The sequence below is a fragment of the Leptosomus discolor genome, chromosome 2 (genome assembly GCF_034619465.1).
Source record: "Leptosomus discolor isolate bLepDis1 chromosome 2, bLepDis1.hap2, whole genome shotgun sequence".
In the NCBI taxonomy this organism is placed as follows: Eukaryota; Metazoa; Chordata; class Aves; order Leptosomiformes; family Leptosomidae; genus Leptosomus; species Leptosomus discolor.
Window position 1 is genome coordinate 46,134,360 of NC_141392.1, and position 26,569 is coordinate 46,160,928.

At 42.8% G+C, this 26,569-nt stretch overlaps 1 protein-coding gene across 1 annotated transcript in view; it reads right to left on the reverse strand.

Moving 5' to 3' along the window:
* ABCB10 (ATP binding cassette subfamily B member 10) overlaps nt 1-23,151 on the reverse strand; it is a 28,318-nt gene extending 5,167 nt beyond the window's left edge. Inside the window, exons 1-7 of the mRNA XM_086482362.1 lie at nt 22,800-23,151; nt 12,072-12,272; nt 11,519-11,721; nt 9,161-9,295; nt 7,395-7,541; nt 6,470-6,605; nt 3,979-4,074 (exon numbers count right to left, since the gene is read on the reverse strand). Coding sequence (XP_086338488.1) covers nt 3,979-4,074; nt 6,470-6,605; nt 7,395-7,541; nt 9,161-9,295; nt 11,519-11,721; nt 12,072-12,272; nt 22,800-23,136 — 1,255 coding nt within the window. The 5' untranslated portion in view covers nt 23,137-23,151. The remainder of the gene's footprint in view (nt 1-3,978; nt 4,075-6,469; nt 6,606-7,394; nt 7,542-9,160; nt 9,296-11,518; nt 11,722-12,071; nt 12,273-22,799) is intronic.
* Between the last annotated feature and the right edge of the window lie 3,418 nt (nt 23,152-26,569).

Sequence of the window (26,569 nt, forward strand, 5' to 3'; positions counted from 1 at the left end):
TGAGTAGTGTTTCTTCACGCTAAAGACATGCAACTCAAAGCTCTTAATTCTTTTCAGATGCAGCACAGAAGTAACACCCCACTAGCCACAGCACATGGTAGCACAGCCCCATGTTTGGTTAAACAGTAACTGTGCACAGGAAACACAGACACCTGTCAGAAGCCATCAAGATTTCACTAGTCCTGCTGTTCCTAAAGCAAATAATTTATTTTGCTCTTCTTTTTCCCAGATTCCCTGCTCTTCTCCAGGCTTTGGGTTTAATGGTAGTAGTACAGAAATGGCAAAGGCAAGAGCATACAATTTCAGACTCTTTCCTTGACTTTAATTCATTGACATACACATTGTAACTTCTTTGTTAGGTAAAAGCACAATGGTCTGTAAACCTCCCTCTGGGAAAAGAAAGGTATTTGCTAAATCCTGTGCTAGCAGCATAATCCTAACAATTACCAAAGCAACAACTGATAACTTATCTTTCTTCTTGGTTCCAGTTATTACACAGTCTATTCCATGGCCTGAAACTCCGCAATCTACTGCAATACAGGAAGTCTGGTACCACAAGTCCTTCCTCTACGTATTACTGTAAAAATATCTAAAAGCTATATACGGGATTATGCTTGTTTCTTGTTTGGATTCTAGATACAGGGGAAAAAAAGACATTATAATTTTTTGTCAAGGTATCTGTTGTCACCAACAACAGCTGGAGTTCCATGAATATAAAACCTAAGTAGCCAAACGAGTAGATGTTTCAGGTGGGTTTGGACAGTAGAGAAAGAGTCTCCTGGCTTTATTGTCTGCTGAGCCAGAAATCAACTATAACAGGGTTTTGAGACAAAGGTTTATATCTTTTCCTATTATTTAGTTTACACTGAAAGGAAACTTAGAAGTCTTTCTGTAAGCCTATGCTACATGGACATCTGAAACTTTGTCCAATTTATGTTCTGTCTATAAAGATTGTTTTCTGGATGTCACTATTGGTGTGATTAAACAATTCAATATCTGCAGTGGGAAGGACAACTTCTGCCCCAGTATCACTGCTTACTCTGCACTGGTGCCACCGTAAAGATGAAGACCACTAAAATAATCCCAATTAAAAAAAAAAATCCCATCCAAGTGATGATGAAATCAACAGTTGCACAAGGTCTATGAAGGGCACAGCAAACTGCAGTGTTGCACTGGATGTCACAGCAGGAAGTTTAAGCCAGCTTCATCACAAAAGACAAGTGTGTAGCTATCCCTTCATCAGCCAGTTGGTGGTTACCTTTTGGACAAATGGCTGCTATTCTAAGTCTGTCTCCATCCACTGGAGACAATATTCCTTTTCAACGCCTAAGTAAAGTCTATGCACATTGAAAAGCATCCTACAGACAGACTTGCAGCTGTGAAGAGAAATGAGACAGGCCAGATGGGGACTTGTTGTCCATCAGATTAAGGGCTTGAGCAATTCCAATGCAGCGAGAGAGAAGCAGAAGAGAAATTTGAAGCACAGCATTTCAAAAGAACCCCTCCCGTGGTAACCAACTCAGAAGATATAACTCCATTCTTTCTGTGCTGTTGCGGCAAAGAAAGTCAACGCGATGGTGGGTTGCATTGACAAGGGCATCACCAGCAGAGACAAAGAAGTCCTTATCCCACTCTACTCGGCACTTGCCAGGCCACACCTGGAATACTGTGTTCAGTTTTGGTCCCCGCTATGCAAAAAAGATGTGGACAGGCTGGAGAGGGTCCAGAGAAGGGCCACAAAGGTGATCAGAGGCCTGGGAAGCCTGCCGTATGAGGAGGGGCTGAGGGAGCTGGGTTTGTTCAGCCTTGAGAACAGAAGGCTTAGGGGAGACCTTATCACCATGTTCCAGTGTTTAAAGGGTGGCTGCAAAGAACAAGGAGTCACGTGGAAAAGACGAGGGGTAGTGGGTACAAGTTACTCCTGGGGAGATTCCAGTTGGACACAGGAGGAAAATTTGTCACAATGAGAACAATCAGCCTTCGGAATAATCTTCCCAGGGAAGTGGTGGAGTCCCCAACATTGGATACTTTTAAGATTTGGCTGGACAAAGTGCTGGGCCATTTTGTCTAGATTGTGTTTTTGCCAAGAAAGGTTGACCCTTCAGGTCCCTTCCAACCTGGTATTCTATGATTCCCTAAAGCAGGAGCTCATTCAAAAAAAAAAAAAAAAATCTGTTAGCTCTGTTGGATGTTCTTTTCTGACTTCCTCTTAGAGCAGCCTTAAAAAATTTCCAAATTAGAGCACCATATAAAACTGAGAGAAACTAGTGTTGACAGCTCACCCAGACTCTGCTATATTGCGTTTCTTAACAACATACAGAGCTGGTGAACTCTCACGTACAACTTCTGTCTAGTGGGATGCAGCTGATTAAATAAAACAATTCACACAGCAAGTATCTTCTACAAGCAGCTCAAACCACTTTGAGGGATACAGGCAAATGCTGTTTACACAAAATATACACAGTACTGGAGGACATTGTTTAGCTTCTGAACAATAAAGCTGTAAATAACATGTTGCTGGCAATGTATTTTTATTTACTACATTTAAATATTACTAATTATTCTAAAAATATTTATACTATTTAAATAATTAAATGTTAATAACTATTATTTTAATGCTTATTAATATTTATTGTTATTTTTGTTTAAATTTTACTATATTTAAAAACCTACTTAAAAGGCAGGTTTATAGTTGGAAGTTTTTTTTGTTGAATCTTTTGGGGATCTGACAACTACATCAGCAAGCTTCCATATAAAGCAAATTCCGTAAAAATCTAACACCTCTCAAAGTTGAGCACATTCTTCTATAAACATACCGATAAACAGATGTGATTTCAGACTCATGAACCTATATTTACGCCTAAAGCAGCCCATGAAGATAATCCAGACGTGAATAACTGATTTGGCACAAAAATTGCTTGTTTCTCCTCACGCTTCCGACAGTGTCAAACTTGATTAATAAAGGACATTACCCCACCTTCAAAACTTCATATCCTTAAAACATTGCAGCTATATGGAAAATATTATGTCCATGTTGCCACGTCCAACACTACACACATCAAAGTAGGTGACTGCCTAGGCTGGCAGGCTGCTCATGCACAAAAAGGCCCGCAGCTTCCTTACCCATAGGTAGGCTTGAGTGGCTCCTTGACCCTCTAAAGAAGGGAGAAATGTGGGTTGTGCTACTCTGAGGACACGGGTGCAAACCAGTCCAAAAGCAACACCTGCTGTACCTGCACATGCCCACTCATCCAAGAGGCATGACTCCCCACCTCAGCTCCACCCTTCCTTCCTTTCACACCTCCATCTCCCACTCGTGTGGCAGAAGAACTGAAAAATTCAGTTTGGTATGTGCTGCTGAAAGCCCTCAAACTGTCTGTGCCTGCAAGTTAGGTTTCAAATCAACATGTCTTACTAAGGAACTGTTTTCCCTGGACCCGTATGAACCATTTAAACTTGAGATACTCTTAATGAAAAACATCTGGTTTCAAAAGTTTCTCTTTTGAAACTGCTGATTTCTTAGCTGTTAGAGATGAGCACGGTAAACCTTTTAGTGGAAATATGAGATACAGCCATCTCAGAGGTCCCTCCTCCCCTCCTTTTTCTTCCTTCCACTCTTTTCACTTTAAAGCTGATCCAAGAGAAAGTGGTGATGACATCAAAGAAATATTCCAAGAAGCTAGAAATAAGCATGTCCTCAGTCACACAACTTTCAAAGTAATATACGTAAAAGCATATTCTGAATTAATTAAAGAAGAAAAGAGAAAAAAAACCCACACCAAATTTTCAGCTTCTAAAATTTCTGATTAAAGGAAATTTTCATCATCCATTTCACAGTTAGGAAAAGTCAGAAGAATTACCACTGTATCTAGTTTCTTTCAAAAGAATGTAAGTCAGTACTACCTTTAAGTGTTCTGAAGTATTGCTGACTAATAAGAGAAAAATCAACCTATGAACAGTAACAAACCAAGGACCTACCATTAAACGGAAGTTGGGGCTTCCTTTCAATAAGTTCCCATAGACGTCCACCAGCACCTAGTCCTTTCATTAGTTCAGAATAAAAGGAACTTAGACCTAAATAAAAAGCAGAACAGTATTATGCATCCATATGGAATGGAAGACACGGGGGACATAAATTTTGCATTATAGTTTTCATCTCCAATACACTATTAAACATGTTGATTTAAATCCGATCTAGTCTCACTTGAGAGCTACCAATAACTCTTATTCACCATTCTTATTTATATCTGTAAAACAAATCATTCTGGAGAAAAAAAAGAAAATGTTAATACATTTAAGCTTGCATATACTCAAGGAACTCTCTGTCATTCATCTGTCAGGAAGAACAGCATCCAACTTTAGAGAAATAGCCTTGCATGCATGCATACAACCAGCTGCATTTTCAGAATCATTCAGTACAATGGAGCGCTCTGAATGCCCGTCTCTGTCAGACAGGTTCTACTACTACAGGGGAGCCTGCCTGAGTCAGTCACAGGGGAGGGCCGGCACAAAACCTAAGGCTGAAGTGATGCTTGAGAAGCTACGTGGAGAATGGGTAATGGAAAGAAACATGTCTCCCATCAGCATGCTCACACATTACCGGAGAAAGCAAGAGCTCAGGACAAGGCCTGCATATAGTACTGGGCCCCAGCTCTTAGCAGCTGTGTGAATCATCTTGGAGTTGGCTTGGCTGAAGGGCTTTTCAGCTGAAATAAACACAGAAACCAACCCAGAACCAAAAATGGAGTAAGACGTAAATATAAATTCATTTTTTGTGTGTCTTTCAGAACAGAGTAACCAATTTCAAAATCTCTGAATTCCAACAGAATAAATCACTTCCACCTTAAAATGTGCGTAGCATTAAGAGCTATTTCAGGAGCACAGAAAATGCGAGGTGTATCATCCTGGTTTGAGCCAGTAAACCAATAATAGGTTTACTGGTTTATTCTTGCAGAGCAACAAGACCAGCACAAGGTCATGAGTCTGTAAGTGTAGACAGGGCATTTCATCATACTGCTGCTGAGGACTGTCCGAAATCTTGCAACACAAGGCACTAGCCATCCTGAGAAGCTGTCTGCTTGCTAAAAGGAGCCAAAGCACCAACATCCTAGAGCAGGGCACAGGGTGAGGCTCACAGAGCACCTTGAAACTGAGACATTGAAGTTTGCCAATTCACAACTACTCATTAAAAAGCATTATCTAATCTGGACAGCAAATACTAATTAGAAAATGTTTTCATTTTCATAACCTGTGCTCAGCGTTTGGTAGAAAACACAGCAAACTGTTAAACGAAAAGGGGCAAAGTCCCAAATTATGCAGTGAACTTCACAGTTCATTCCATCAACTCCTGTGTGTATTGATGATGACATATACCAAGCAAATTCAGCACTTTGAAGATTTACATGCCTTGTAGGCGTCAAGGAAGGCAGGCCTCCTGTGGCAAGACACATTTACTTCAGAGTCCCCATGAGAATGAGCCCTGTGCATAACTATATTCTTCAATAATCTTAAGTAGAATTAAAAAAGATGTTTTTATAGCAAATAAAAGTTAATTCAATGACATTTTATCAGTGCTTCTAACCTTATTTTAATTTTATTTAACATTAATTTGTCCCATGTTTTCAAAGTGTCAGCTATCTGTCTGTTGACCAAACTTGAAGAAAGGGTTTGGTAGCTGGAATGGATTCCACTGGAATTTTGATATTCAAGGAAGCAGGCTTTGTGAATTTTGCCCTTGGGTACACCTTTATGCTTCCCACGATATCAGGGTTAGTCTTAAGAAAGTACAGACGAGCTGCATTGCCCTGCCAGTCTATCAGAAGTAACAGACTTGTTTTAAAGAAGAACCCTTCCAATCAGTTGTCAAACTTCAAAGTACCTTATCTTCATTTTTGCCTGTATGCAGTAGTGAAGACTGTTCCGTCAAAAAGATGACCAGTTTGTTTCTGGTCCAGGAGATTACAGAGTCTGAGCTTCAAGGAGGAGTCAGTCAGTAAGGAAAAACAAGAGGTTAGCACCAGAAGTGTAGTGTTCTGCTGGCACCTTGTTCACTCTTCCAGCTCAAGACACTCTTATACCGAATTACAGCTAAATTCTACACGCCTTTCTAAATAGAGTATGTTTAACATGGTCACACGTTTTGTAAAAAAATATAACGTATTGTTTCTTTACACAATATACCACGTATCTTCATTCAGACACAAAGAAAATTAAAGTAATACATATCTGTCACACAGACACTTGAAAAAAATAACCTCTGTATTCCTTTGCGAAAATGGAAGGCTTATATTAAGTTACAAATTATTATTCTCATTAACTCTTCAGAAAAAGGATTATGTATGATTTCTTGGGAAGATCATTTGGAAGAGACTTTTTAAGAAAGCCAGATCTTTTAAGAGCTTCTTCCCTCCTGCCCCCATACTGACTGTAATGCTCTGAAGTGAAGAAAACCTAATTTCTCATTCCATACCTCCAATGCTTATTCCAACCCAGAAAGCATACATTAGGAAAGATGAGAGTTCACCAACTGTCATGTAGGCACTGCCCATTAGTAATCCTCCTTTGTATAAGACTGAGAGGACAATTAAGTTTCCAGAAAGGCCAGTCTAAGGAAAAAGAGGAAAAGGCAGATTTTGTCACATACATCTTAAATTTCATTCTCTAAAAGGTTGTTTCAGAATTTTTCTTGTAATAGAAGAATTCCCATACTATGGCTAGCTAGATTTTTAGAGGACTGAGTTAAATTCAAATAAAGCCAATTCTAAAGCAAACCAAGCCAACAGCCAGACAGACATCTGGTGGCACTGCACTGCACTATCCAACAAGAGTTCAAAAAAGCAAGCAACTCATTTGTTTTTTTTCCCCCCCAAGATGGAAAGAAACACCAACTATTATCCTCAACCATCATTAAAGGAGAAGAGTTGATAGTCTGCAGTTATGCTGCAGGTTTAGAATACTATTAAGTAAACTCAATGCAAGCTGTTATGGAAAAACACAATCCCACCCTCCCTCCCCCACCTGCATGCTCCCCAGCTTCCTTTGCATTGATGCTCATCTCATCAGGAAGCCAAATCTATAAAACACCAAGGGTGGGGGGAAGGTTTCCCCTGGTTTAGTTCCTGGAATAGGAGGTATGGCCTCAGATAAACAGTGCCAAGCTATGGGGTATGGGGCAGAAATAGAGGTTTAAACTGGCTTTATCATACCACTGTACCTTGAGGTGCAGTTTCACAGCAATTTAGACTTAAATTTAAGTCCAGTCTTCCCACAGTTTTATGTAGGTTCAATTTACACTCAATTCATTTATTTGCAGATTTATAAGTACCCTCATGAATTTTAAAGTAACTGACACTTGGCATAACACAGTTAGTTTACTTTCATCAAAATACACTTACTGCTCCAAAGAAGCCTGCCCGAGCTAGTGCCTCTTTTTTAGCCAGCTGTAGCACATAATCAACTTTATTTGTATACTTCTCCATTTCAGCCACTTCTTGCCCAAAAGCTCGAACTGTTCTTATGTTTCCAATACGCTCTTCAGCTAACTACAGTAAAGCAAAGAACAAAACAAATACACAGACACACACGATTTGGAAGGTTTGTATTACAGAACATTTGAAAGTTAAACCAGTATCACTACACTAATCTCCAAACACATTCCTTTGGATACCACCGGAAAATATCTCATCCCCTCCTCTCCCCACCCCCGCGTTGTTGGGGTTTTTTTAATTCTATGAAGTTACAAGTGAACTGCATGCCCAGGCAGTTTAAAAAGAACTTCAGAATTGCCTTAAGTGCTAGCAGAGATAGAAAAATACAAAAGTAGGGTTAACCCCCCCCCCTTAGTTGGATGTGAACAACACACATAGAAAATTACTATTCACAATAACTTGTAATAACAACATGGGGTGGGGAAAAATAAAGAATATTATATTCTAAATGGAATCATGCAAGAAAGCCTGCAGTTATTTCCTGAAACAATTCCACTCATTTGATCAAAGCAACACTGTGAATTAATTTAGCTCAACTACGACTGTCTCATTTCAACTCAATATTTTATTTTAACTTCTAAACAGCACAGTATTAATTCTAAAATTACCTCAATTGTAACCAGTTAGACTAAGTTGTTAACAGACACTCCGATGGTCTTACAAAAAACAAGTCCCCCTTTTGTGAGTAAAAATATGATACAAAAATGTAATTTTTCTTTTTCCATCCCCCATTCAACCTGAAAATTTGAATGGAACACTAAAATTCTTTGTTCATGTGAAGTCCCACACCTGTTTTACAAAGGCACGAGCTTCCCTTCAACACAGGATGAGGAAGATAAACAGAAGAGGGCTAATCTCGCTTCTGCACAGTCAATTCGCAAAAGTCCTACAAAAGACATCTCAAGTTTGAAACAGCTGACAACTGTGGCTGTTTTAACTAGATCTTTCCTAATTATATTTCTATACTTTTTCATTATATTTCCTCAGCCCGTGAGGAAAAGGTCACTATCACTACTATTCTCTGATGGCACTTTGCAGTATTTCAGTGCAGTTAGCAAACACAATGAAGGCCCCTCTACAACAGCCTCTTTAGAAACAAGTTTCCTCTACTTTTCTCCCAAATACCTGAGTATGTGCTGAGATGCCCAGAAAAGTTTAAGAAATGTTAAGCCTCATAAACATTAAAGAGCTGACAATAAGGTCAAACATTAAGGATTCATTCCAGAGAAGGATTTGCTAGCAAAGTTTTCTTAAAAGATGGATCCATCTAGGATGCTTCTGATAGCTTCAAACTCATAACCATAGTCCAAGAAAAGTGTTTTTGAAAGCCAGGTACCAAATTACAAAGGACTTCATAGGCTGATTTTTTTTATGCTCTCACATAGCTAAAGCCTAAGCTCCTTATCCTTTCCTGCATTTCCAAATTCTCAAGGCCAGATATCTCCACATTATATTGTCATGGACAACCAAAGCAGGATTGTTTTTGAGATCTATGAATAAGTGTTATTGACATTTAACTTTCATACTATTCAGGTGCAAAACTACAGGCTCAGCATGGCTTAGGGCAATGAACAGCACAATTATCTTCACAAGATCTCTAAATTCAGAGATATTAACCTAAATACACTACAGCAACTTTGAAGTTAACTAGAAAGCGCCTGTTAAAAGATTACCTGTGTTGCTTCTGCAAGAGAATCTTGGGTCATTTTAGTAAGTTTTCGCAAATATCTTCCGTAAATTACAGCCAGGACAGCCAAGGGTGGCACAACACTCAGAACAAATGCAGCAAGGCTAGGAGACACAAAAAACTAAAAGAAAAAGGTATGTGTCAGGGGTTAGCATTCGGATTAAGAATAACCACTGAAGTGCAACTTCCTTTGCTAGAGTTTTCTAAAACCAGTAGGCCTGTAATTTAGTGCTACCATGCTTTCATTTATCATGTTTTATTTCTTCCAGGCAAAATATCCATTCCTCCACAGCATTTGGGATGTATCCCATGGTTAGAACAAAGGATTATAAGCAATGCGGTCTGGATTTCATTTCTAGCTTTCTCACTGGTTCGCTGTGTGGTTTTAGCCAAGTATCTCAACCTGCCAGTAAACAGGCCTACCATGAAATCTGTTGGTGATGCTGAAAGACATAAGCTATTATATAGTTTCTAAAGCACTTTCACAACTTTTAAATAGACGGTGTAATACAGAAAGTTTGAGTAGAGAAATATTGTATGCTATTTCTGGGTAACTGAGGAACAGATGGAATCACCAGTGCTCCCTAGCACCCACTAATGCTCATAACCTGGAATAATGGACTTAATTTACTGTTGCAAAACCTTATCACTCATAACAATCGCCATCAAAGCTCCTAAACAGGTTATTTTAATAAGACTTATTGAAATTTGGTCTAATATGTTTTAATTTCATCTTGCTTTCTGTATTCAAAACAAAAATCTCAACAAGAATTCAAAATTGACTTTATTGACAGGCTTTAGCATTATTTCATAATAATCTCTTCTTTCTGGGCAAGCTGTTATAGCCCACCTTTTAACACTGTAGCACGGCAGCATTTTTGAGCAGAATGCCTTATATAAAGCTATCCCACTTAATATATGGTAAGATAAAACCTTAGACTCTATTTGCTTAGATAAATACAGAAAGCCATGGTTCTTGTCAGAATTAAAGCTTTAAAGCTTCACAATGGAAACTCTCAGCAGTTTCTAATAACACCAATATTGGAAGCTTATTTTTGTGAAGAGACCTTTTGCTCTCTGTTTTTAACTCCAGGAAGACAGCAGAAATTCCCATACCTTCATTTCAGGTAACTGGCACCATCTTTTCTCAGATAAGTATAACAAAATTAATGCACAAAAACCATCAAGGGAAGTCAGATTTTTATGTAAACCAACTGACCACTGTCCTGGTTTCGGCTGGGATAGAGTTAATTTTCTTCCTAGTAGCTGGTACAGCGCTGTGGTTTGGATTTAGGATGAGAATAACGCTGATAACACACTCATGTTTTAGCTGTTGCTAAGCAGCGTTCATCCTAAGTTAAGGATTTTTCAGTTCCTGTGCTCTGCCAGCAAAGAGGTGCACAAGAAGCTGGGGGGTAGCCTGGCCAGGACAGCCGACCCAAACTATCCAAAGGGGTATTCCATACCATAGGACATCATGCCCAGTATAAAAACTGGGAGGAGCTGGCCAAGAGGAGTGGATTGCTGCTCAGGCATCAGTCAGCGGGTGGTGAACAATTGCATTATGCATCATATGTCTTGGGTTTATTTCTCTCCCTCTCTCTTTTTTTTTGTTAAATTCCTTTTTATCATTATTATTATTATAGTTACTAAACTGTTCTTATCTCAACCCATGAGTTTTACTTCTTTTTTTTCGATTCTCATCCCCACCCCACTGGGGCAGGGAGGAGTCAGCAAGCAGCTGCGTGGTGCTCAGTTGCTGGCTGGGGTTAAACCATGACACTACCAAGGAACATTAACTGACGCACTGAACTGAAGCCTTCACTAACACATTTCCTACCTAAATATATTCTTTACTGACTAAAGCAGAAAAGCTAACACTTGTAAAAATCCTCAGCACTTATTTGATATTCAGTGCTGCCTTTGCTCACCCAGGCCTTAACTAGAATCAACCAACTTCAATGACTTTTACATCAGTCCCTTCACACCCTATTATACCTACAACCATGGGAATGTTATCACTGATTTTAGCATCTTCAGTAAGAAGAGACTTAAGCTATTTGCCTACTATACTTTGCTTAATAAATTTGGGCAGCAACAGTAAGTAGTTAATTTCAAATCTTCATTCTCCATATTTTGGCTTGTGAGTAAACATCAAGTGGCTACCTGCACATCATCTGTTGCAATGCAGTACGTAAAAGTTATTGTAGATAACCAGTGAAATACACTTGTATCCAAGACCACACAACAGTTTCTGGACTGAAGCACATTCACGCGTTACCTAACAGAACTGAAACAAACTTGAAACTACAAAAAGCGACAAGCAGGGAAGAGACCACCATACCATCATTCCAACCCCCACAGATGCTTGCGCTCCTGCCCTGAGCCCATCTGAAAGATTTTCAGTCACTGAACGGCCCAAGAGGGCTGTATCTGAAGATAAGCGGTTTATCAGCTCTCCTGTTCTGGTCTTGTCAAAGAAAGCCGTTTCTTGCTTCAGAATAGAGGAGAACATGGTTGTTCTCAAACGTTTCACAATTCTTTGTCCTGTCAGAAACAGAAGTCAGTCAAGCGTGGCACACAAGACTTTACAAGAGATACCAACAATCTAGGGAACCACAGGATTATGCAGCACTGAACAAGTCACATTACAGAGTTTTAATATACCAGAAGAGAGTGAGCTTTGAGATGTCATGTAACAGTAAATAAAATGAACAATTCAGTTATTCCAGCACACTTATCTTTGCACTACTAGTTTACCTTTGATCTAGCAAAAAAAAGCTACTGATTCCAAGAGGATCTCTCAGCCAGTACCAAGAATTTATTTCAGCTCATTAGACATTCTGCCTCCGTGAAAAAAGATGACTCTCAGGACCACTTTTTGCTTCTGCTTTTACCTGCAGTCTGCATGAGGTAGACACGAGTAGCGTTAGCAGCAGCACCACATAAAAAGATTCCACTCAGCAAGGCACACAGGCTGGTCAGGTGGTCAGTGAAGTCTTCACCGGGATTTGTATAAATAACGTCAATAACTTTGCCCAGGAAGAAAGGGGCTGACATGGTAATGACACTGGAAACTGTCAGAAAGCCAACAGCAGCTGCAAATCAACAAGGAAAAGGAAAGGAAAATGATTCTGAATTTGCAAGATCATTAATAGTACATATGAAATAATTCTCTGCTTGAAATTTCTATCAAGCTTGTGAGTGCCAGTATTAAATTGTCAGCAGTCTTTTAGGCCCAGTTCTGAACGGGATATTTAAATCACTGTATAAATTAACTTCGGCAAGGCACATTTTAAGATCCTGAAAGCCTCTGTACACAAACAGTCCTGGAACTACTTCTCTTGTCTAACCTTCCACACCACCGTCCAACAAGGTTACCTTTTCACAGATGTCATCCTTAACAAGCATTAACAGCTACCAAATTTTCCATCTCTCACACAGAATCCTTCAACTCCTGTTTGGCTGGTGTTTTATTATTCATGCTTGGTACTGTATTAAAGCTTCCAGTTGTCTATTTCTGAGATAGTAACGGACTGAAGCAAAGATCTGATCTGAGAACTGTCTAAAACATGCAATTTTACTGGGGAAAAAACCCCAAAACAACAAAAAGGCATTTGATTTAGTCTTGACTAGCAAAATTTATATACATTTGTTTTGATTTACTTTTTACTATTGTTGGTCTAAAAGCAAAATAGCATAAATTTGAATTAGACGTGCATTTGCTGATGCACAGAGCTCTTGAATTTCAGTTACAAGACCATCCCTGGAACAACCTGTGTAACTGTTTGAAGCTGTATCACCGAGTATGAAAATCACACTTGACCAAGACTTAGCCTTTTGAACTTCAATCTGCAAAGAAATTTCTTCAGGCAAGATGACAGCTTGATTCTGGAAAGACAAGCCAAGCTTGGAAGGCTGAGAGCTAGGAAAAAACCCATCTTAATTGAAAACTGAACAAACTTGATATGAAAACCACTAAACCACAACAAACAATGCCATTTATACAGCATAATTTTTCAACAGCCAATCCCACACTTAAAGCAACCACTCATAAGATTGCTACAAAATGACTCGCAGATAATGCCTTTAAAGGCAAAAAGACACTGTACTGAAAATCTTGAAGTTACCCGAGTTTTAGTTCCATTCTACTGAGCTTCTTGTATCATTTCTACAGTGAAGACAGCAGAGACCCTCCCAGTAGCACACTGCTGGAAGCATTAACTTTAACATCTGTCACAGACGGTTTGATACCTCTTACTACCTCCACACACGTGGAAAGCTTCGTTTCAGCTTTTATTTTTACCTGAAGTGTAAATACAGCTGTGCATTTATGGTGAAGAATTCAAAGTACAAAAAATGCATACCTGCCACCACCTGAAGCAAACACTTCTCTGCACCTTCACTGCAGTGCCCCAGAGCAGTCCTGGGAGAGCTCCACACACTGCCCAAATAAGTTTTATCCCTGTTGTTGCACCAGAACCTACAGCCTGCGGTTCTTATTCAAGATTTGTTTGCAATCTCTCCATCGCGTTACACTCAAACCAGCATGTGAAAGATAAAGGGCTCGGATCTTTAACTGGAAGCTATAGAAACTATAAGAAGCCAGAGTAGAAAGGGAAAGACTTCCTGCTGCAAACTGATGTGATCCACGCCATAGACACATCTCATAAGCTTATTATTTACTAGCTAAAACTTTGTAAGAACGAGTGACCTTACTAACAGGCTGGCTGCATTGGTGTATTCAAGCTCTGAAGCAGCAGGGAAAAATCCAACGAAAGCCAGGTCATCTCCTGTCAGGAAAAGCTGGTCTGTAAGGCAGCTGGAGATGGTCAAATGCATTGCTTGTAAGCACAGTGCTGCATGGCAGCTCAGCCTCCGCTAGTCCAGACAATTTCTCAGTTATGGATGGAACTGGACATATGAACTACATATATAAATCTTCACTGAAGGAAGATGACTGTATGGTTAAAAATCCCCTATGTCTCTGTCTAGTGGTACAGCCTTCCCGGCTTGGATTTACCTTCAGCTCTTCTTCATTCAAACTAGCATGGGTTTCTGTAATTACTTCCAACAGCCTTACTGAACTAAAAGCAAATATACCAGTACATAAACTGAAGACCACTAAACTACTTAAACATTAGATAAAGTTTCAATAATATATCAGAACAATGCAGTCCTGAAAATGAAAGCTTATATAATCCAGATGTCACTTTTAATTTTCCCCTTAAGCAATATACCTGCCTTTATTAATTTAATCACAAATCCTACACAAAATAAGGTTCCTTAATTGAAACTCTCACTTTGATTATACCACCAGAACAACTAGAAAATAGCACAGATGCCAAGCTGTTGCTCTTCTTTGTTTTAAACTGTTGACTAATGGAAGAACTAGGAATCCACAAACACTCATTCTATCTCCTCATTCAAAAAAGACCTGTCACTGTGATAGCTGGCTAAAGGGAGGAGTACGAGGTGTTTAGCAACCAGATATGAAGACACTTCAGTGACACTGAAGGTTATTACTGACAGAAAAAGGTCAGAGTAAACTTTACAGTATTAGTTTCATATAGTTTACTCTGTTACCCAGAAAATTACGTCAAACAAAAGAGTGTATTTTGGAAGCTTTACATTTTGGAGTAAAGCTGTTTCATACTCTATGAGATGAAAATAAAGAAAATGTGAGGCAGATCAGTGGAACTTACAAGACCAGAGCCACTGAAGTGGCAACAGAAGCAAGCTGGCTCCAGCAGTCCTCCAGGAAACATTAGGCAAACATTTTGCTTGTCTACTTGCACAGAAATCCAGATTGCTGCACAAAGTGATGCCTTTATCACTATTACGATCAATGTGCTCTCTGTTAAGGCTAGTGTGGGCTTGCTTCTTGACAGTAGATCTGCAACTTCATTTCATAGTAGATGTGTTTGGGGGCAAGGAATCAGTCATCAACTGACAAGCAAGCAATAACCAGGCAGAGCTATCAGAAACTTCCCTTCAGAACACGGACTAGGTGACTCCAAAGAGTCATAAACCAATCTTCTACGTGCAAGAACACCATGAAGACAGTGAATGTCTCTTAATTCTGCTGGTTCGTCAGGGCACCCTTCTCACCCAGTACAGCGTTTGGAAGTGTACAAAGCCAAAAAATTGCTCGCAAGCCTGTTCCAGGAAAGGGCTATTTTAAACACAAGTACATGAAGATTTGACCTCAGATGAGTTAAGATCATTCAAGCCCATCAGGGATGAAGGACAGAAAAATGAGGTAATGATGATGTTTGGCAGTGCATGGTTATGCAGCAGTAGGGCACAGCAGCTAGCTTTTACTATTCAGTAAGGTTATGAACGTTACTTCCCAGAATCTTTTAAGAATTTTACTGGTTTCATTTGGAGATCAGGGCTGGCAGGTTAGAAAGCAAACTTTGGATCTGTCAGAAGTATCTTTCTACTAGTAACAGAGAATGTCTTTATCAGTTATCAGTGCAGTCTTATTCTAACACACAGTGACTTTTTTAGCTTAACACTTAATTTCCACAAGGGCATTTAGAGTGACAAATAACATCTACTGCATTCTATGATGTGCATGCACAGGGAATGGGCTCTTCAGTTGTTCTTTTATGGGAGAAAGATTCACTGGCAAATTTCATATTTATTGGTCAGGTAAAGTCCATTTCCGTTTGGTAAAGCCTGGCCCACAAGGAATTTGTTTTGGATTAACATAGGGATGTGGAAAGTCTGGCATCAACCCTGCAAAGAGCCAGTTCTGCAAATATTTATTTCAAGATACAATCTTCTTCCAGAATACACTGTAAGCACTTAAGGATGTTCTGTATAGTTCTAGGTTAGGTATGACTGGTGTGGTTTTCTCTCTGTGTTAAAGTAAATTCATACAGGATATCCAGACTGCACCTATTATTATTCAATAAGAACTTTTTAGGATCATCCTCCTCACACTATTAAGAACAAGTGTAATACTGTACTCAGAGAAAAATATAGTTCACATCCGATGGCACAGTTGTATACGGCATTCCTGGTGCATTTTGGAAAGCTGCTCGCCATTTGAGTGGAGTTGTCTTTATTTACAGGTATTGTCAATATACTGAATCTTGCAAGTTACCACTTCCAGTGATGACCACAGTTTTTAGAAAATGTTTATAGGAGTGTTCTATCGATGGTTTGCTGTGGTTATCGAATCTGTGGTGGTTTTTCTTTTCTTTTGTTATTTTTTTAAGCATGGAAGAGCAGTTCGGGTTTTCAAATGGCAAATGTTTTCTTTGGTACAATAACAATACAGTTGCACAACTTACCAAAAATATCTTCAAGGCGGCTCACGAAAAGGCTGGCATACTGTGGGTCATCTGACTGACCAGGATTATACAACAGTTTGGAGAAATTAAGAGCTGCAGAAAATCGCTGTGGGACAGAATTAACTGAGATAGGCAAACCATACTTTTGAGGTAATATCTCAAGAACAAGACCAGTGTGCAGGGTTTGGTGGGCACAGTGAGATACCAGCACAGGAGTGAGCCCCAGAGTACCAGCTGGTGGCACCCCTCAGAACATTTACACCATGCCACTTTCAGAAGTAGTCTATCACCTTGAAGAAAGCCTGCTCTTTGAATCATGAGGTGTTCAGGATTGACAGAAACACCCTCGGTAGCTCCTCAGTGAGGCTCCCATGATCAAACAAGACAGACCTGCCATGAGTCCTTTGCTATGGGGCCAAGAAAATATCACGGAGTTTTTGCAGAGTAGGCTTTACAGGGTTTGTCGGAAGAGCTTTCAGAGAAGATACTTAACAACAGAAGTGTCCTTCCAGGCAGAGCAGAACACAGTGATTTGAGGAAGCCCAAGAAAGGGAAGAGCAAATAAGACTGACACTTGGCGTGGGAGAGGAGGAAGATGTAGCAAGGCACATAGCCTGATGGAAGGCCGATGCAGAGCTGTGCAAAACTTGCGCTTGAAAGCAAAGATGGAGGCTTGACTCTGACTGTAAGCAATACCTGCACTTTCTCTTAAGAAAGACGGAATCTCTATTTTACAAGTTGTTATTATCAATACAAACAGTATCACACACTAGTGTTCTTAAGACACCCAAGACCAGCTTGTGACAAACAGGCCTGTTTAAGAACCCATTGAACTTTTTCTTTTTCGCCATTGTGGAAAATATTTGGAGACCTCATTAACCATATACAAAATGTAAAAGCAATTCAGGGTGGGGAGAAGGGGAATTATTATTTTTATTTCTAAAACCTTACTATCCTATCAAAACCCACAATAAAGGGATGGCTCATATAGCCAGGCTAGAATCCTCTGAATGTTTTCAACTGCTTCCCTGGACTACAATTTCAGGACAATGCACCAGTCTGCAGTTCAGATACAGCAGAGGTATAGAGTTCACTCAGAAAAGTAGGAAAACACTAGTAATTTCTGTATTTTATCACAACATCTTAAGCTAGCACAAACTGTTAAATATGCACTCATAGAGTTCAGTTGGAGAGATTTAAAAACCAGAATTCCTTTCAAAGAAGTAGTATTTTAAAATTTCTATTGGATTTTCTCACGATATTCATTTTCCTCAGCCATAAAAATCAGCCAAGTTTATAACCATCAAATGTTGGAAGTAATAAAATAATTCTAGGTTTGCAGGAGAGTGCACGGCCGCTTTTTTTTTTTTTACCATGCATTTAAAATTAAAGCATTTAACTTATTCATATTTATGTGTAGAAGACAGTCTTTATGTCAGACCAATCTAGCTATTACTCCTTCTATCTTCACAATTTACGCAAAGCATTCTGCAGAGAAATTAAGCAGTGAGCACCTAACTGATCATAGTGGTCAGCAGCTACCGTTTCTGCAATGTCTTACATAAGTAGCTTCATTGAGAGTTCACCACCAATTTAAAATAAGGAACTGCCACCAACTAGCCACAGAAAAGCAAACTTTTCTGTGATAAAGCTACAAGGCTGCTTGGACCTTTTGTGAGTTTCATACCAAACAGACAAAATCAGAAGAAAAACTAGGGGGGGTGACACAACAAAAAACCCCACCTATTTGATTTCTACGCAAGGCACACTGCACATGAGAACACAATCACACATATAGGAATTACGATTTTAAAACCACAAGAACTGCCTTCAGAAAATTTAAGTTAGGTGTGGTTGTGAGTTGCTTTCAGATGAGCAGTTACTACTTTGCAATAACTAAACACAGTAACAAAAAACAGTGGCCATGGTACCTGGACTTGAGAGGTGAACGCAAATTTTGGCCAGGAACTTCCCAGCTATGAGCTGACAGCACAGAAACAGCAAGATTTACAAGACTGGGGGTCAATCCAGATTCCAAAGAGACAGGAATTCTTGTACCTGTAAGCCCCCCCCCCTCTGCTCCCATTAGCTTCCTCCCTATTACGCACACTACAGAATTAATTTGACTCACTGTCACGGTTGGAATAGATGTGTGAAAACTGATTTTTCAGACAGATGCCACTTGTCTGACTTTTAATTTTTAAATGGAGGGGAGAAAAGCATATCCTTAACAGTGCGTGGATTGCCTGCTGGTGTTCAAACTCACGATACAAAGCTTGGAAGAGCCAAAGTTTCAAGATTAAACCATTTAAACATTACTACAACCTAAATACATTATTATCTGCCCAATTTAATTTCCTGAAATAACTGAAGTTTTCAAAGATACTCCTACTCAAGTACTTGACATAAGACATCTCGGCTTGTACAAGAATAAATAACCAAAAGCATGACTTTCTAGTACCAATACTCACAGCTGCTGGTTTCTACATTTCTATCTACATCTTGCACAAAAAAATTCAAGTTGCTCACTACCCCAATCAAATGAATTATTAAAATAGTTTCTGAACTACATTTCAAAGAATACACCTAAAAAATTCAAGTAGTCTTAGGTACAACATCTTTTTTTTTTTTTTAATTGCCTTTCTTTAAGAATTGTTTCTATAGGTATCTATTCCTTATTAGAAACTACACAAGATAAATCTACATCAATCCATCATTTCTTGTTCAAGGATAAGAAAGTGCATCACCTGGTGTAACTTTAAAGTACAGAAAAACCAGATTATTAATAACGCAGTACCCTTCTGATTTCATGGCAAATTTTAACCTATAGGAAAATAGTTATTACAAATTATGTCCAAAATTCTAAAATAAATTTCATAAAATAACATTTCTTGCACATCTCTAAAGACGACCTGTGTACAAAACAAGCCTTCTTTCTTTGACTTAGTGCGCAGGAACTGCTATACAGGGAAAGGGCACACTTTGCTATTGGATTAAAAATGTCTGAGTTCCATGTGCTTGCTCTACAATTCAATAGAACTATTGTTTTCTTCCAGTGTGGTTTGGATAAAGTGCAACAGACAGATTCTCACAGTGAGAAACAAGAAGGCAGGAGGAAATAAAAGCGATGGTTTTGAAAAGGCATTTTTGTGGCCTCACACACAAGCAGGATTTAATAATTTAAACAATGGCCCTGTCCTCTTCCCTGGGAACTGAACTTAACTGAAGACACAGGTTTACCTGACCTGACTGCACAGATCAGCCAAAGAATTCCTAAAATTACTCCCCTCATTTGTTAAGCCTGGGAGGTATCACAGAACTTACAAATTCCTAATTTCACTGCACAAAACTGTGGCTGCTAACAGAGTGAATTCCCGTCATAGTATTTAGCCATCTTCTTCTCACTGTTAATAAGAACAGCAAAATTTAACACACATGTCCTGTTTAAAATGTATTTGCAGCTCTACGCAGCTTTAGAAGTAACCAGTCATGGTACATACTACACTGATCTTTCTTTTTTTGTTTTTGTTTTTGTTTTTTTTTCCCCCCTCTCCAGACAGTATGATATCTGGTACATTTATTTTCATGCCTGGTACATTTATTTTCATGCCTAACAGCCTCTGGATAGTCAGAACCTCCTTCTGTGAGGAAAGCATTGCAGGGGGTGCTTCGTGTCAGCGCACTGGAACTCCTGGCCAGAGCACACTGCTTCTTCCTGAGCCAACAGATGGTGAAGAGGCCCTGTGGGAAACAAGATGCAAGCATCTCTTTTGGTGCCAGTCACAACCGGAGAAGGTGACCTTCACCTCTGTACCTGCACCTCCTCAGCTGACATAATTTCCCCACCGCACCAGAATGGGCGAACCCAGTCTTGCTCAACTTCCCCGTAAATCATCCTCTGCTCCCCAGGCCTCCACTGTCATCGCTGCAACTACTTCACCTTCTGTGACCATGAATTTCAATGCACAACTGCAACAAGCAGAATATCACAACCCATGCCACGTGGAATCATAGAAAAGGTATGTATCACTTCACTCTGCAGTGGTAATGCCCATGTTGCCAACTACTGGGTATATAAAATGCAAAAGATCTGGAAAAGCTGAACTTTCTTGCAGGACAAAACCTGTAAGCCTCTGAAGAGATGCCACAGCATTTGCTTACCAGTTATGTGGACTTGAAGAGGAAATTACATGTTTTACCCTTGGTTCATTGTTTCGTGCAGTGAAACCATTAACCTTCCTCTTTCTTTCAATGCAGGAAAAGCAGAGATTCTGACTTTTTAAGGACTAGTTTCTCAGTGCAAAGATGCAACAGGAATAAAACACAATATATTTTAACATATCTTAGATTCAATGGGCAGATGCAATTTCCCTACAAACACCTACACGGCATTTTACCCATATTTGTTATTCCTCCACTCTATAATGACCCGAAGTATCTTCCTTGTTCGTTCTTCCATCCTCCCATTTAATTACAACTTAACCACAAACGTTTTCCCTTAAGTAGGGTGTCAATACAGAAGAAAAAATTTACATAAATTCAGTCCTTTCCCAGAACCAAGACCCACAGAATGCTGAAAAGCGGTTACTACATTTGCTTATTTTTCCCCATCCTTATGGTTTGGTATCATCAAGTTGTTGTGTTTTGGGGTTTTGTTTGGGTTTTTTTAATCTTTAATTCAGGTAATTTTGTTATCTTAAAAGACAAAACTGCATGTAGCTGGTTTTTAGTAACTGTGATAGTTGATTTACTTAGATAAAACCATCAGCAGACTGCACAGATTAAGGATACTTAGCCCTACTTTACAACATAACTACAAGCAAGTATACCATACCCTGCCTGTAATAAACAAACCAACGGCAAGTACCCAGTAAAGGGAATAAAATTAAGTCCTCAGTTAGTTAGGAGCCTTTGGTTCCTAAAACCCACCCTTAAAATAACGGATATATTTATTTGTTTCAATTTCAATGGGAAAAATGAAGAACCTTGCTGTAAAATCAGCAGGTAATCCGATCAGATAGTTCTTCACCAAAATCTGAATAGACTGAACATTAGTTACTAGCAAAGGGCTTTTTACTTTTTCATCCATAAACCAATGAAGAAAAATAATCCTGAGCAAGACTAAAGCCTTGCTGAACATTATACCCTTTCCACCCTCCATCGAGCCCTGTCCCATCAATTTTCACCTGCTTTTATTCTGCACACCCAAGACAGTGGTATTAGCTGCATAAAACAGGTGTTCCCTTCTAATTTCTTCTAAAAATGCATTTAGATCAAAATTATTTTGCCTATGTAATGCCAACACATAATGAAGCTCTGTAACTATCCACTGTGAATAAGATCTTGTACGAAGTATCTCGTAGTTCTCAAAACCACCTCTTCATGTAAGTCCACCTACCTCACCTCTTTTCTCTTGAACACCATTTACCCATTCAATGGGAACCACCCAAATTTTGGCAAAGGCCTATAGGCCTCACACTGCCATACACATATGCTGTCCACCAATAAAGGTAGTTTTAAAAAAAAACAAACCACATAATAATTTGATATTGTTTTCTTACTAACAACCATTATCTTATTATCCCCATGAGAAACAATGTCAAGAAAAGTTTGTTGCTACTCTTTGAAGATTATATCACTGTTAAAAGTGCAATTCATACAACCATGGGGTTTGACTTCACTATATAGACACTATAAATAAATAAATCAATCGATTTTTTTCAAAACATCTTACAAAAGGCAAGAAACTCTTGGGAGACAAAACTCCAAATTATTTTTTTAAAAAAAGCTTAGGCTTCCCATTTTTAATTCATTCCATATAGTCTCAGGCCCAAGTTTATTGCAGTCTGCTTGTGAAGCCAGCATTGAAGAGGCATTAACCAACACTACTAGCAAAACAGCAGAGTTCTGTAACTTCCAAAACTTTTCCCTTTCCTTCCAAACAACAACAAATTGGCAAGGGGCCGGGGGGGGGGGGGGGAAGAATGCATGTTTTGGGCTTTTTTACAGGTATCAAATGCTCGCTCAAAGACTTCACGTTGTGCTCAGATGCTACCACATGCGCCGGTTCGGGAGGAAAACGCGACCTTCTCCTTCACCCCGGCGGCGGGCAGCCCCCCGCGCCGCGGGCAGGCGGCGGGGCAGGACCCCCACCCAGGCTGCGCGCCCGGCCCGCCGCCCGCCTCGGCCCCGGGAGACCCTCCGGCGGGGCGAGGGGAGGCCGGCGCGGCCGCAGCGCCCCGCCGCCCCCTCCCCGCTCGGACAAAGCCCCAGGGCGGCCCCCGGCACGGCGGCGGGTCAGCCCCGGGCCGCGGCCGGTACCTGTCAGTCTCCAGCGCTCGGGGTGCGCCAGGGCCAGCAGCCTCCGAGCCTCGAAACGCGGCGGGGCGGCCGCAGCCCCCCGCGGCGGCGCCGGCGGCTCCGCGGAAGCGCTCAGCGAGCGCGGAGCGTTGCCCGCCGCTGCGGGCGGGAGGAGGAGGAGGCGGCGGCATGACGGCGCGCCCGGCGGCGGCGGCAGGGCGGGCGTCCCGCACCTGCTGGCCGGGCGCAGCGGGGCGCGGAGGCCGGCGGCCCCGCCGGCGGCCCGGGCCCAGGGGGGCGGCGCCGCCCGCCGCAGCAGCGGCAGCAGCCAGGGCAGGCGCGGCGCGTAGCCCGCCATGCGGCCGGCGCGGCGGAGCCGAGGCGGCTGCGGTGGCGCTGCTGCTGCTACCGGTCCCCGCCGCGCGGGTCTGCGGCAGGAGGAGGCGCCTCCGAGCCGCCGCCGCCGCCCATGGGCCGGCAGCCGGGGACCCGCGGCGGCCCGGGCCCGAGCCGGCCTGCGGCGCGCTGATAAGGCTGCGGTTGTCGGCTTCCTCCCGGCCAGCGGGCCGTGCCCCGGCCCCCAGCCAGCGTCCTCTGCCGCCGCCCGCCCCGGGGAAGGGAGGGCGCCGCGGCCTGCCGAAATGGTGCCCGAGTCTGCCCTGCCTGGCCCGGTAACGGTAGAGTCCCACTGGGGAGAGGGCCGGGGGCTGAGGCACCCGACCCCGGGAGAAGGAAGCAGGGACTCTGCCCCTTCGCCCTGTTCCTCCCTCCCAGGCCCATGGGGGTCACGCCAGGGGAGGCCATGTTAGGCTGTCCACTGGGCCTCATTGGGTTGCATCTGCTGCACGTCCTGCCTCTGTCCGTGGGTTTGGTTTTGGTCTTGGTCTGGGCAAGAGAGAACCTCCAGCCGGAGGAGAGCTGCCTTTCAGAGACACTGTGTGCCCGACCCCGTGCTCAGGCTGGTGCCACCTATGGCATCCACATGAATAGGCCTTATGTGCCTGTGGTCGGACTGGAGCATACAGGATCCATATGAACAGCCCTTCATGGTTACTATTTCCTTTGCGTTTTGCTGCTCAGGGTACAAGCCATTTTCCAGAGACTCTGCTGCCCCTATCTCTGATTTAAGAAAAGGAAACTGAGTCACCAGGGATGCACCTTTCCTGAGGCTGTGCTGTACTGGAAGCCAGAGCAGGGAACTGACCCCAGTGTCCTGTTTTCCCCACTGGGGAGCCCTCGATGGGGCTACCTACGCTTTTCTTTTAAAAATCTGAGTCAACTTTCTTTGTGAATTAGTTAACGTCAGCTCGTGAGACTCTGTTTGCAAGAGCACTGTTTGGACAACTACGCCCTAAAGTCTGCAAATAAGTCAAATTGTATTAAAAGATCAGGAGAAAATGTGAATACAGTCTTTTGTTGCCACAAACAATAGAGCCAAATTCCCAGTATTTAGGGAAATTGAGGGGTTAGCACACCCAGCAAGCGTGCTGGGGGATGGAGCCTCATCCTGGGAAAACCACCACCTTGCTGGAGATGTTTCCCTTGATATTTGATTAAATCAGCATCAACCTTCCTCGCAGCCCTCAGGCGACGGCTGAAACGTTTTGAGACCGACGCTGCTAGGGCAGCAGCACGGCAGCCTCACCTGAGATGTTTGGGTTTCCCCCTTTCTCACACCCGGCTTCCCTGCCCTTCACAACCCCATCCTTCGAGGCTGCGAGGAGGAACTGTGTATTTAAGCGAAATCCCGCGATCATTTTCCAGCGCTTGAGGTGCCTCACAGAACCAAGGCGAACAATGGCCCTGGACAGTGGAGCACCAAGGCTGACTTTTGGCTGCCGAGGCCAGCCACCAAGGTGCCACACGGTGACCGGTGTCAGCCGTACTCATACCCGCGGGTGCTCGGGCCGCTGCTGACCCCGCTTCACACCAGGCCTCTGGGAGCGGTGCCCGTGCGGGAGCTTTACCCCGACCCGCCCCACCGGCGCCAGGGGAGCGGCTCGGCAGGCTCCCGCCTCGCCGCGCCTCGCTGTTCCCCAGCGCTTCGCCCAACGTTTCCCTCAGGGACGGGCCGCTGCGCCAGCCCCTGAGCGCCCCGCACCGCGGCGGCCCGCCAGGGGGCAGGGCAGAGCCGGGCGGAGCATGAGGCGGTTTTTCACGCCGCTTCCCCGCGCAGAACACCTGGGGGACGTTTGTGGCGCTCGCCACTTCCCCGAGCGGCCCTCCAGAGAGAGGCGCAACCAATCGATCTCTCGGGCCAGGAGCGAGGCTGGCGGGACGGGGCGGAGCTGCTCCGGGCGGGGCCGGGCCGGGCCGAGCCGAGCCGAGCGGGCCGCCCGCCCTGCACCGGGCGGGCGCGGCTTTAGGGAGAGAGGCCGCGGCCTCGGCTTCTCCCTGCGCGGAGCCGCCGCGCCCGTCGCCCCGTGAGGTGGCTGAGGGGGGGACACACCCTTTGACCTGAACACTGCCTCCGGTTTTGGGGCGGTTTTAGTGTTTCTGGTTAATTCGCTCCCCGTTTCAAAAGGGAGCGCGGCGCGTTGCCGCCTCCCGAGGGCGAGGAGAGGGCCGGCTCACAGCCCTGAACACGGCCTTGGCCCGCGTTTCCTGAACAAAGGGGCTTTTTTTTTTGAGGAAAACTACGTGAGGTAGTCTGCAAAAACGGGAAAAGACCCAATAAAATAAGATGCTTTTTAATAGGAGGGATGGCTAGTTGTGCCCATCGTGGCCTGTGAGGAGCTGCGTGCTGTTGCAGGTTGTGTGCCACAGTGGTCCGGGGGCCCAGCAGGGATATGCCACATCCCCCACACCAGTCCCAGGCTGGCCACCCCACATCTCCAGGGGCTGGGGGTTTACTGAGGTCTGGGATACAGTACAGAGAGCAAACCTCCGGCCTGGGTGCAATACCAAGGGCTGGGCTTTTGCCAAACCTGTAACAGCCCAGGCACCCTTCCCCTGCAGGGCACTGGAAGGTGTGGAGGGGAACCCCAATGAATGCAGGGGAGGATGCAGGTGAAAGGGAGGTAGGTGCAAGCAGCACAAGAAGGGCACATTCAGGAGTTTGCAGACATGTGAGTTTATGTCTTCCAGTAAAGCTTCAGGTGCTGTGGGCTGGTCTTGCCCAACGCATGCTGTCCCCAGGTTGTCTGATTTGGTGTATGAAAGCTGATGGGGTTACATGTAGATTAAACTGCAAATGTTAAGTTTATATTTAGTTATTGCATGATACTGAAACAGTTTTGTAGCCCACTCTGCATCTGCAAGGAGAAACAGCCGGGCACTGCAGGACAACAGCCTTTGCATTGCGCGAAGCAAGCCGTACAAAAGCAACACAGAGCATTGAAATCCCACAATACATGTCCTTTCACAGGGCCATTTGAAGGCAAATGAAACATCTCCATCGTGAAATTAAACCTGACTGGAACATGCAGTTCCCACTGCCAGGTGCACAGTGTGCCCAAGCCAGAGGAGCATACACAGCTGAGCAGCAAGCTGTGCAGAGTAGGCTCTGGCATCCCTGCACGTAGATGTCACCAAGATCCATAAGGTGATCTCTCGATAAAATTTTGCAGGTAAGAAGCACCGTGTGCTCACAACAAAACAATCAATACACATACCAACAGAGCTTCAGGAAGGCAGGTTCTCTGCACTTGTGTGTTTCCTGCTCTGGCTGCAGGATGAGGGCTATTGGAGAACACAGGATGTTTTCTCTTGAGAGACTTTGGAGAAGTAATAAATAATTATGGAAAAAAAAAAAAAAAAAGAGAAAGCCAAGGACCCCCTACCTCCTCCAG